This window comes from Lygodium microphyllum, chromosome 4 (assembly GCF_053477565.2).
Source record: "Lygodium microphyllum isolate KBCC chromosome 4, Lygodium_microphyllum_v1.1.10, whole genome shotgun sequence".
In the NCBI taxonomy this organism is placed as follows: Eukaryota; Viridiplantae; Streptophyta; class Polypodiopsida; order Schizaeales; family Lygodiaceae; genus Lygodium; species Lygodium microphyllum.
Window position 1 is genome coordinate 102,528,277 of NC_141138.1, and position 10,502 is coordinate 102,538,778.

The following is a 10,502-nucleotide window of genomic DNA, read 5'->3' on the forward strand; positions in this document are numbered from 1 at the left end:
TACTTGCAACGATGCTCGTGTACTTTGAAATGCAAATTATATTATTTAAGTGTTTCAAGATATAACTAAATGTTCATGATTCATTTTTTTATTTAAGTGTGGCCAATGGTCAAAACGCCCGATAATTATATTTGGGTCTTCCTTGATGAGATACCCAAGAGAAAATTAAAAGCTTAGTCGAGTAGTATGATTCACCAAAAAGCTCAGATAACTAAGTTTACACTCAGATAGGCACATTGACTAGAAACCCATATAATAAGCAGTTTCAAAAAGTGAAACCAAATGCTTGTGATCGAAGAAAAAAACCATGAACTAGTAAATCTATATAATGAAGCTCTCCAAAATCTAAATTTGGCGACTTTTAAATTTTAGGAGATTCATATTTTTTAAAGTTGCTCAAATTGAAATTCTGTTCATATCAAAGGCTTCGAAATTTCACAATGAACAATTTTGTCTTCAACACCTATCTCAAGTTCGTAACCATTTTAGAGGACTTTAGAGTATAAGGTTTAAAAGCTTCTTTCTCTATAAAAGTGATATATGGCATTTAGAAGAAAACATGTGTCATTTTGAAGAGACAAGTGTCCCAACACTTGTCATTTTAAATAAACACTCATCATTTATAGTCTCTACTTTTCACTTTTGAGCACCCAAGCCCCACACCTATATATTAAAGGTCTTTTTTTTCATTTGAAATAAGCTCTCATGCTAAAATTTCAACCATATGCTTTGTACTCTCTTATCTATCTCTCATTCGATAAGCACTTTCTACTTATTTTTATCTAATCCAAGCACTAAAGAAGACAAAAATCTTACTATCCACAGTTTATAGAAATTAGAATTTCAAAATCCTAATTTTCAAAATTGCAATGAATCAATCCTTTTGTACATGGTTTAAGCACTTGATGCTCGTGGTTTGTTTTGATAAATTCCTGTGAAGGAGAAGGAGTCGGTTCCCCTCTCAACGTGGTCTCTCTCTCTCTCTCTCTCTCTCTCTCTCTCTCTCTCTCTCTCTCTCTCTCCTAATTTTCATGATGATAATTCATTGAGTTGGTTAAGTTCAAAGTATTGTCATTCTCATATTCTTTCTTATGCTTACATCAAAAGTTCGAGTTCACCCTGTATTCCGCGTAAGTCATCTGAAAGAACGACTGGGGCCAGGTGAGTAGAGTTCCGCGGCTTGAGGATACTAATCATTATATTCCACTTTGAACCCAATTTGATTCTTGACCTTACGATCCCATCATACCATTTATCCCAAGTATTTGGTCAAGTGGTAAATTTGCCTAAAGACGAAGGCTACTTGGGAGTCGATATATTCACTGAAGTGTCTTTTTCCTCACTTAGTCCTTGAGAATATTACTGAGAACAGTAATAATTCACAAGGGGGAAAATGTCATGCCCCTGGACATTTGGATGGGTGCTAGTAACATTGGTTATGGTGGTTACAAAGTGACTTAGTACAAATGTTCTAAGGACACTTCAAGGTTAGGACAACTGAGTTTTATAAATAGGACTGAAGGTCCCATTGTACACATGAATTGTGTGATCACCACTCTTGGATTCTTGGCATGTTGGACGTATCCATACTTTGAAATGGTATGGGTTGGTAGTATAGGATGCCAACCCTTGAAATGTGATCATGACCTAAAGTACCGCTAGCTCCTAGGCTTAAGGTTGAGCTTATTTGGCCCTACGGCTGGGAGGTAAGTCTGATGTCCACTCCCTTTATAGTGAGTTTGACTTGTGTCGTGTCTCATGTACAGGTTGGATCCTAGGAAAACGTTTCAATCTTGTACACTCTTTCCATCATTTACGACATTAATTCATTCACTTCAAAATTCTCTTTCTTTTCTGTTTGTATTTTGTGTTTTTGTGTTTTTGCATTTTGCATTATTGTCTGAGTTATTGTTCTTTAGTCGTATTCGTGCATTTTGTATTTTCTCAGTGCAAACCCTAACATACCTTTACATGTGGGGGATGAGATGATGATGTATAAACTAAGCTAAGTTCCCAAATTGACAATGTCTATCAAAATGCATAAACAGGACACCACACAATGGGCGTCCTAGGATGAAATGGATAGACAAAAGGCCCAAATTGATCTTAAGGTGAATGATTGCTAAGGGTAGAGCTCTTAATGTTCCCCCACAGAATGAGTGATGGGGTTCACAAGCAAGAGATGACCATAATTTCTAAGCTTCATTGATTATTACCTGTCTTTTAGTGTCTTGGCTTTTGGGCAACTTTTGGCTGAGGTAATGGCCTCTTTTTTGCTATCCCAAAGTGGATCTATAATGGAAAGTTGAGATCAAGAATTAACTTGTAGAGAACCGATGTGGGAGCAAGGAAGTTCACATAACCAGTCTTCCTTCACAAATAGCATGGCAGAGGACTTGATTCAATTCAAATTACAGCAATAATTCACTAATCTGAAATAAATATATTACCACATTAATCCGGTACAATGAACATCCAATTGACCCTAAAACTGGCATCCCTTGCGGTATTTCTTCAACATGTATTGCCACAAATCTATGATACATTGAAATATAGTTGATCTCTCAACAAATTCAGATACTTGGGCTATTACCAATTACCAACAACATCAAGATCCAATTTGCCCCCCTTGATTTCGAGACAATTCAAACACAAATTAAATTGAGAACCCTATACATGGGGGTTCGCTATTTCTCAAGTTCTCTCAACAAAATTCAATTGTTTGAGCCATTAGAGGTGGAGATTCACAAAAAAAGTTAGGGTTTGACAGCTGCCTTGGAAAACATACTCAGGATTGAGAGCCCAAGACTCGAACTTAGTGATTGAAATTGAAAATTTTGAAGTAGACTCAATAGGCCAACTAGCCAATATCAAATTTGGGGCTATTGTCTCTCAAGGAGCACGACGAAGGCCAATCCCCGAGCAAGCCAAGGGACAAATTGGTTTGAAAGCTTATTGATCATTTATGACGAGACACAGATTAGCGAAGGAGATTAGAGAATCTCAATTGTACTCCGTCCATTTGCAAGTAAGGATAAAGAAATACCAGGAGGATATTAGTAAGCTAGACAACTCATGTGTGAATCTAAGCTATGCCATGAATGGCTAGATATTTTAGGCATTTTTTAATGGTCATTATGATGTATATTTGTTGACCGACCTACTGCTATTTTGGCATTGTTTTCTCTATTTATACCAGGCTCCCTCCTCATTCAAATCAACACTTATAAGTTCTGTGAATAGAGGAAGCTAGCAGTGTCAATGCCTATGAGCCAGTAACTCACTATTGTACATGTCATTCTTCTGAGTTCTCTTCTTTGAAATGTTCTTTTGTGCTTTTCTCTTTTGTCCTTGTTTCGGTTCTTGCTACTGTTTTCTACTGCTTCAAGTCTGCATTTTGGCTTTTTTGCTGCTGATTGGATCTGGTCTTGATTGTTGCAATTGATTTCCAACTTGGGAAACCATCTTCTACTACTTTTTGGCCTGGTTTCTGCTCTTTTCCTCAACATTTTGCAATCTACCATCAACATTTTGGGGACAGCACGCTTTGGCAATCTGTTTTTATGCAAACATTAATTGCAATTACTCACTATGTTTTAGCGTCAACCTCTGTCTTCTCATTGCTTGTGCTTGCGCAACGAAGCTATACTCCCATGGGATATTGATGATGACTTTTCCCGCGATTTGGGTGAAGCTGCAAATGTTGTACGAGGGTCCTTCACCTATGCTTTTGCCGTCACTCTTTATGGACAGCTACAACAAATGAAGTTCAAGCCCAAGGATACCATTCGATCTTTCTTACTTTGTGTCATACAAGTACAAGACCAGCTTCAACACATGCAATTTGCCCTTCCCGAGGCTCATCTTACAGGTACACTTTGGAGGTTAGCCAAAGGCAAGGAATCCATGGTCACATATGTTCAGAGACATTAATAAATGTGAACAGGAGGGTCACATGACTAAGGACAATCACAATAGGTAGCACGCTGAAAATTCAAAAAATCAAGGAGATCCCAAAGAAAAGAAGCCCAAAACATCTGTTGATTTGGTGCTAGATGTTGTTAGTGGTCAAACCAATAATGATGCTACTGAGTTAATCTTCTTTGACGATGGAGTAGGAGCCAACTTTATGGATTGTAATGTCTTGGTTGGTATGGCTCGGTGCCATCGTGTGCATGCAATGATTGATTCACATACTAAAGTGATCATTATTCAACATATGGACAAGGCCCATACCTTGGATGTAAAATTAAAAGATTGCTTTTCCCAAACATTATCAAGGCAACTACCATTTGAAAAGCAAGAAGATCGTAAGATAATAAGCCACCCTACAAGGTAAGTGCAGCCCAGCAAGAGGAGATAATGACTCAAGTGAATAAATTGTTGGAAAAAGAATTGATTCAACCTAGCTCATCTCCATTTTGTTCTAAAGTGCTTTTTGCTCTAAAGTGCTTTTCGTGCAAAAAAAGGATGAATCTAGCATATGTACATTGATTATCATGCTTTAAATAAAATCATGATAAATAATCAATTTCTAATCCCTCAGATCGATGATGTTATGGATCGATTGCAACAAGCAGCCATATTCAACCGCATAGCAGCTAAGAAACACGTTTCTTTGAATTTCAAACTTGCAAACCGTTTCTTAAAGTACAAAACGTTTCTAAAAGTAAAAAACGTGGGTGTTTTTTTTTTTTTTAAATTTAGTGAGTTGGAACCCAAAACATGGTTCTTTTGACAAAAACTATGGGGCAATATTAAACATGATGATAGTGTGTAATGACTCGTGAGGGCTCAAGATTTTGGACGAGAGACTAATTTTTTTGTGATTTTGTTTAGTTATTGAACTTTTTCAATCTAGTATCTATTCTTGTCTTGAGACTTAAATACTATACGACTTTAGTCTCATTTATGAGTTATTTATGATATATTCTGTTTCATTCTCGATTTTGACATTTTGTCAGTTTATTTTGAAATGAGAATCATGATGTTGCAACTTGACTTAGTCAATATTATAAATATGGCTATTTACATGTTAATTTCAATTTTCTTTGTATGATATGTATAAATCATAATGTTTGAGTTCTAAACTATAGTATAGCTTGTCCAAAGACTACTAACTTTGATAAAAGTGACAAGTCAATAATGGATCATGGATATATAACGTATAATGTATTATTCTCGATTGACTCTATTATCACTTAAGCTCAATTAGCCATTCTTTGTTTAAGAGAGAGTTTCATAGAGGTTTAAAACATCTTTCCCTAGTCAAAACTATTAAAAATCCCTATATAAAAAAACCCGCGTTTCTTATTTTACCCCCTCTTGAAAGAAACTTACGAAACACATTTTTGACGTTTCGTTTCTAAACATTTCTAACGTTTATGGCTACTGTATTCAACTGTCTAGATTTGAAATGTGGATATTGTTAAATTCGCATTTGATTGGAGGATGTGCCTAAGATAACTTTCAAGACATCTTTTGGGTTATATGAGTTTCTTATCGAGCCTTTTAGACTTACAAATATTTCTACCATATTGAATTGAATAATGGATCGCATCTTCATCTTCATACCCCATTGGGAATTTGTGAGCACTTTCTTTGATGGCATCATTGTCTATTCAAGAATGAGGCAAAGCACAGAATACATTTGGACATTGTATTTAATGACTTATATAAGCACAGGCTAGTTATAAATGACACGAAAAGCGAGTTTTTCTCGCATAAGATCCACTTTTTAAGACACGTTGTGTCAACTGATGGCATTCTATAGGCAAAGGTTCAAGCAATATCTTTATGGCCACTTTTAAACAATGTGCACAAGATCCGTAGTTTTTTAGGCCAATGTTCCTATTGTAGGAAATATGTGCACAACTTTGTTGAAATTACATCTCCACTCCATGCTTTGCAAAAGAAGAGTGTGCATTTTCAATGGACAACACTACAAATTTCAGGAAGCTAAAGGAAAAAAGAACTTCAAATCATGTGCTTATGTTGCCTCATCTAAGAAAGTCTTTTATTATTCAATGTGATGTATGTGGGAACAACATAAGGGCTGTTTTAATGTAGGATGGCCAAGTCGTGGTATATGAGAGTCATGTTCTTCATGGTACAAAAAGGAATTTGCAAGTCTACAAGAAAGAGTTGCTTGCTATAATTTATACACTTTCAATATAGAAACACTATCTTTTAGGAATTGATTTCACATTGCACTCTTTCTTGACTCGGACTAAGTTGTATGAGAAGCACATGAGATGGGCCAACTTCTTATCTTTGTTTCACTTTTAAATTATGCACATAGATGGGAAAAAGAATCTAGTGGATGACGCATTATCACATAAGCCTCAAATTTTGGCTATCAATATGGTATATCACACTCAGTTGGATGCCATAAAAGTTCACTATGCTACTGATTCAAACTTTGTGCATGTATATGATCAGCTTTGCAATGGCCAAAGGCATGAGCACTTTGTGCTTAAAAATGATTTTCTAATGATGCATGGACAACTGTGTGTTACAAAGCAATTAAGACCTAAGGTGATCACTAAGAGTCATGCTCCTCCTTATGTAGGGCATAGAGGGACTGATGCTACACTTAAAGCAGTAGAGCATTTCTTTTATTGACCTTTGAGACATGATATTGAATAATTTATCAAGACATCTAATGAGGAGGAAGATAAAGGTTGATCATATGGCATTATTATTTTCGCAACATGTGTTTAAGTACCAAAGTCCATCACAAATTATCAATATCCTCAGATGACCAATTGGTTGGAAGGGGTTACTTGAAAATATGGACACCACACTAAAATTTCATCATCATTTCATCCCCAAAAAGATAGTCCATCAAAAGAGGCAAATTCTAAAGTGCTTGATCTCTTAAGATGCTATGTATCTAACCATAAGTCACAGTGAGAGTAATATTTGCCTTTGGTAGAGTTTACATACAATAATATAGTACATAGTTCCACTAGCAAAGCTCCATTTGAGGTTATGGAAGATGGTAAGAAAGTGCCCCCTATTTTGCACACAAAGAATAAGATCTTTGAGACTGATTGATATGTAGAAAACATGGATGCATCATATTCAAAGGTTAAGTATGCTCTTCAAAGGTCTAAAAAGAAGCAAAAGAAGACACCTGATCACCATAGACACGCTTTACAGTTTACAAATGGCTATTATGCGTTGTTATGTTTTAAAAAGACAAGGCTGAAAACGATGAAAGATAGAAAGGAGTCATATCCAAAGCTGAGTATGAGATATTATAGGCTCTTCCAAGTATTGGAGAGGATTAGCAATGTTACTTATAGGTTAAAATTACCTCCATAGTGATAGATGCACAGTGTCTTTCATATGAGCTTGTTGAGACATTTTCATGTGGTGTGTCTGATGATGTATTTGTTGAAATTCAACCAAAGCTTGAGAAGCTAGATGAGATGTTGATACTTAAGCAAATTTTGACACATAAATAAATAAAGATCAAAGATAAAGTTTCCGAAAGATATTTGATGAAGTTTCAAAATTATTCACCAATGGATACTAAATGGATGGAAGAGGATGACTTGGTAGACCATCCTCAATTGTTATAGCTTTACCTCAAGGATTCAATTAGAGCCAACTTTGGATTGGTCTCAGTCAAGTTCAGCTAACCAAGGGTCCAAAGCATTACCTTATGCTCAAGAGGAAGGCAACACTTCCACTTCTCTAGTGATGGACAGCTCTCGTATATAGTGGATCTTAGATATATTTAGCATGCATCCAAGGTATTGTGCTAATAGTATGTCCAATATGAGGGTACTATTCAGTGTCCTAGTTAGTGATCTTAAAGGAACCATGCACATTCCACCAACCGTATTTGTCCTAACTATGATTTGATGATCCATGCCATGCAAGATAGGGAGTCGACATCAATAAAGAAAGTGTTGTAGTATGATCGTTGATGGAAGACCATGGAGCAAGAGTTGAAGTCTATTGAAAGGAACAGAACACGATATCTTGTCCCTTGGCCCGTTCATCACAAGGTGATTGGAGTCAAGTTGGTCTTTAAGATAAAAGTATCTTAATGATGGCACACTCAACAAACACAAGACGTAGTTGGTTGCAAGGATTTTGTGCAGAGACTAGGTGTTGACTTCCATTATACTTTTGCACCCACAACTTGTACGGCCACCATTTATATAGTATTAGCTCTTGTCAATCATAGGAGATGGCCAGTTTATTAGTTAGAAATCAAGTTTCTGTTCTTGAATGGCGACTTAAAGATGGAGATTCATGTAGAGCAACCCCTTAGCTTTTCTCCCTCAGATGGTAAGGTATCCAAGTTAAAGAAAGCCCTCTACGGCCATGCTTGGAATGAGAAGCTAGACTCGTTTCTTCGAGGCAAGTTAGGGTATAGATAAAACCAATTGTGTTGTAGCATCTTTTGCAAACCCACCATTTTGTCATGTATAGCCAAACAAAGTTCTCCTACCTTAGGACCTGTTCAGTGCCAAGTTACACAATCCCCTTGTTGCAACTGATGTGCATGTAATATAGCTGATGTAACTTGCCTAGGGCTTTTGAGCTCTGCCAACTATATCCACACCAGAGTAAAGTACTGCACTGGCCACCTAATAGATAAGCTCTTTTATGACATTTTGATCTACTGCACACAGCTGACATTCAATCTCAGGCCTAATTTTTAATATTGGCTTATGTGTCAAGTATGAAATAAGTCTAATATTCAATATTCCAGTGATTAAGCTGGAAACTGGAATGAAGCAAAAAATCCGTGTGAAGGATGTATGTACTTATGGTGTACAAACAAGTCATAGTTTTCAAAACTCCAGTGATTAAAAGGGAAACTATGGTAAAGATTCCAATCATTCAGGCACACACGTGTGTGGAATGTATGCATTGACACTTGGCAGACAAGTCATAGTTTATAATACTTTGGTGATTAATCAAGAGATCGGATAAAGTTTGATCACTCAGGCAAGCAAACCATACACGATATATGTATGCCGTTCGTCTATATAATGAAAAAGAAACTAATTGGACCTGTCAACAGAAGCCCTCACGTAATCATATTTGGAACGTAACCTTGATCTGCTTCTTTGAGACTCCGGCAAAGAAATCTACTTCAAGGTAGCCAGATGTTCATGAATCAGTGTAGCCACAACTTCGCGTTTAAGTGTTAGCACACTTTCAGATCAAACATTGCAGAACTTTCTGTAAACTAACAATTCTTACAAGTGAAGGGGCAGAGGGAACTCGGAAATGATTTACAGAAGGTCTCATAGTTCAGATTAAGGTGCGTGAACACCTCAGAAACACTTCTGCATAGCAGTTGACGCTACTATGGGCATAACACAAGCACGTCTTAGTTGTAATGTTAAATGAATACTAATGCGAAAGATGAGTAGCAATGATAACATTTTGAGCGGTCAGTGCAGAAAACTCAACCAACCGTACGGGACAAATTGCGACATACCACTAAACATGTTTTCGCACGAGTTCTTGCAGTTAGCAGAATCTGTAACCCTAAACCTTTCTTTGATCAGACTTGGAGTCCGTCATCGCCAGGTGATCAGCACTGAGATTGTTTGTGTGAAATACAAGCGCTCCGACCTGTGCGACGCACGTTGGCATGCACAGGGCGATCGATGCGAAAGAACAAAGCATTCTGCTTCGAGTAAACGCGCGAGACGCAGTTCTCACCACGAAGACCGGGGGGGCCTTATTTGTTCATTTTGCTTCGTTACTGCGCCTGTTCATTTATTCATGAAGGCGGGATTGTTAACATTCGATGGAGAAGCGACTGTCTGCCCTTTTTATAGGGCCTCCAAACATTTTCTTTCGAACGTAGGCTTCTTACACACCAAATCACGGCGGACACCCACTTTGTACGCTTCAACCAATCAAAACACTCATGAGTCATTAACGGGTTTGGGCATTCGCAGCTCTTTACACATTCCCGAGGACATGATCTATTGTTTACCTATTAAACAGGTAAACTCTTTGCCCATTTTTGGACGGGGAGTCTTCTTTGCCCACTTTGTAAAGTGACGAATTCTCTTCTTCTTTTTCTTCTTCTTCTCTCTCTCTCTCTCTCCTATTTTTTCTTCTTCTCTTTTTAAACTTTTTCTTTTCTCTTTCTTTTAAATTTTATCTTTCCTTTCTCTATAATCTCTCTCTGTTCAAATTCTCTCTTTTTTCTTCTTTTCTCTCTCCTTTTCTTTTCTCTCTCTCCCCCCTCTCTCCTCTGTTCTTTTTTATTTTCTTCTTCTCTCTCTCTCTCTCTCTCTCTCTCTCTCTCTCTCTCTCTTTTAAATTTTATATTTCTCCTCTCTATAATTCTCTTTTTCTCCGTTTTCCTTCTCTCTCCCTCCCTCTCTTTTTCTTTCTTTTTTGCGCTCTCTCTCTCTCTCTCTCTCTCTCTCTCTCTCTCTCTCTCTCTTTTTTAAATTTTATATTTCTCCTCTCTATAATTCTCTTTTTCTCCGTTTTTCTTCTCTCTCCCT

General features: G+C 37.1%; 1 protein-coding gene across 6 annotated transcripts in view; it reads right to left on the reverse strand.

The window, feature by feature from the left end:
• LOC148037406 (uncharacterized) overlaps positions 1 to 9,794 on the reverse strand; it is a 31,345-nt gene extending 21,551 nt beyond the window's left edge. For 2 of the 6 annotated variants that reach the window (XM_087676311.1, XM_087676317.1), the window contains exons 1-3: positions 9,473 to 9,793; positions 9,232 to 9,337; positions 9,040 to 9,116 (exon numbers count right to left, since the gene is read on the reverse strand). In XM_087676311.1, coding sequence (XP_087532437.1) covers positions 9,040 to 9,116; positions 9,232 to 9,279 — 125 coding nt within the window. In that variant the 5' untranslated portion in view covers positions 9,280 to 9,337; positions 9,473 to 9,793. Of the gene's footprint in view, positions 1 to 9,039; positions 9,117 to 9,231; positions 9,338 to 9,472 lie in introns of all 6 variants that reach the window. The other 4 variants (XM_087676313.1, XM_087676312.1, XM_087676314.1 and 1 more) reach the window with 4 other exon arrangements.
• Between the last annotated feature and the right edge of the window lie 708 nt (positions 9,795 to 10,502).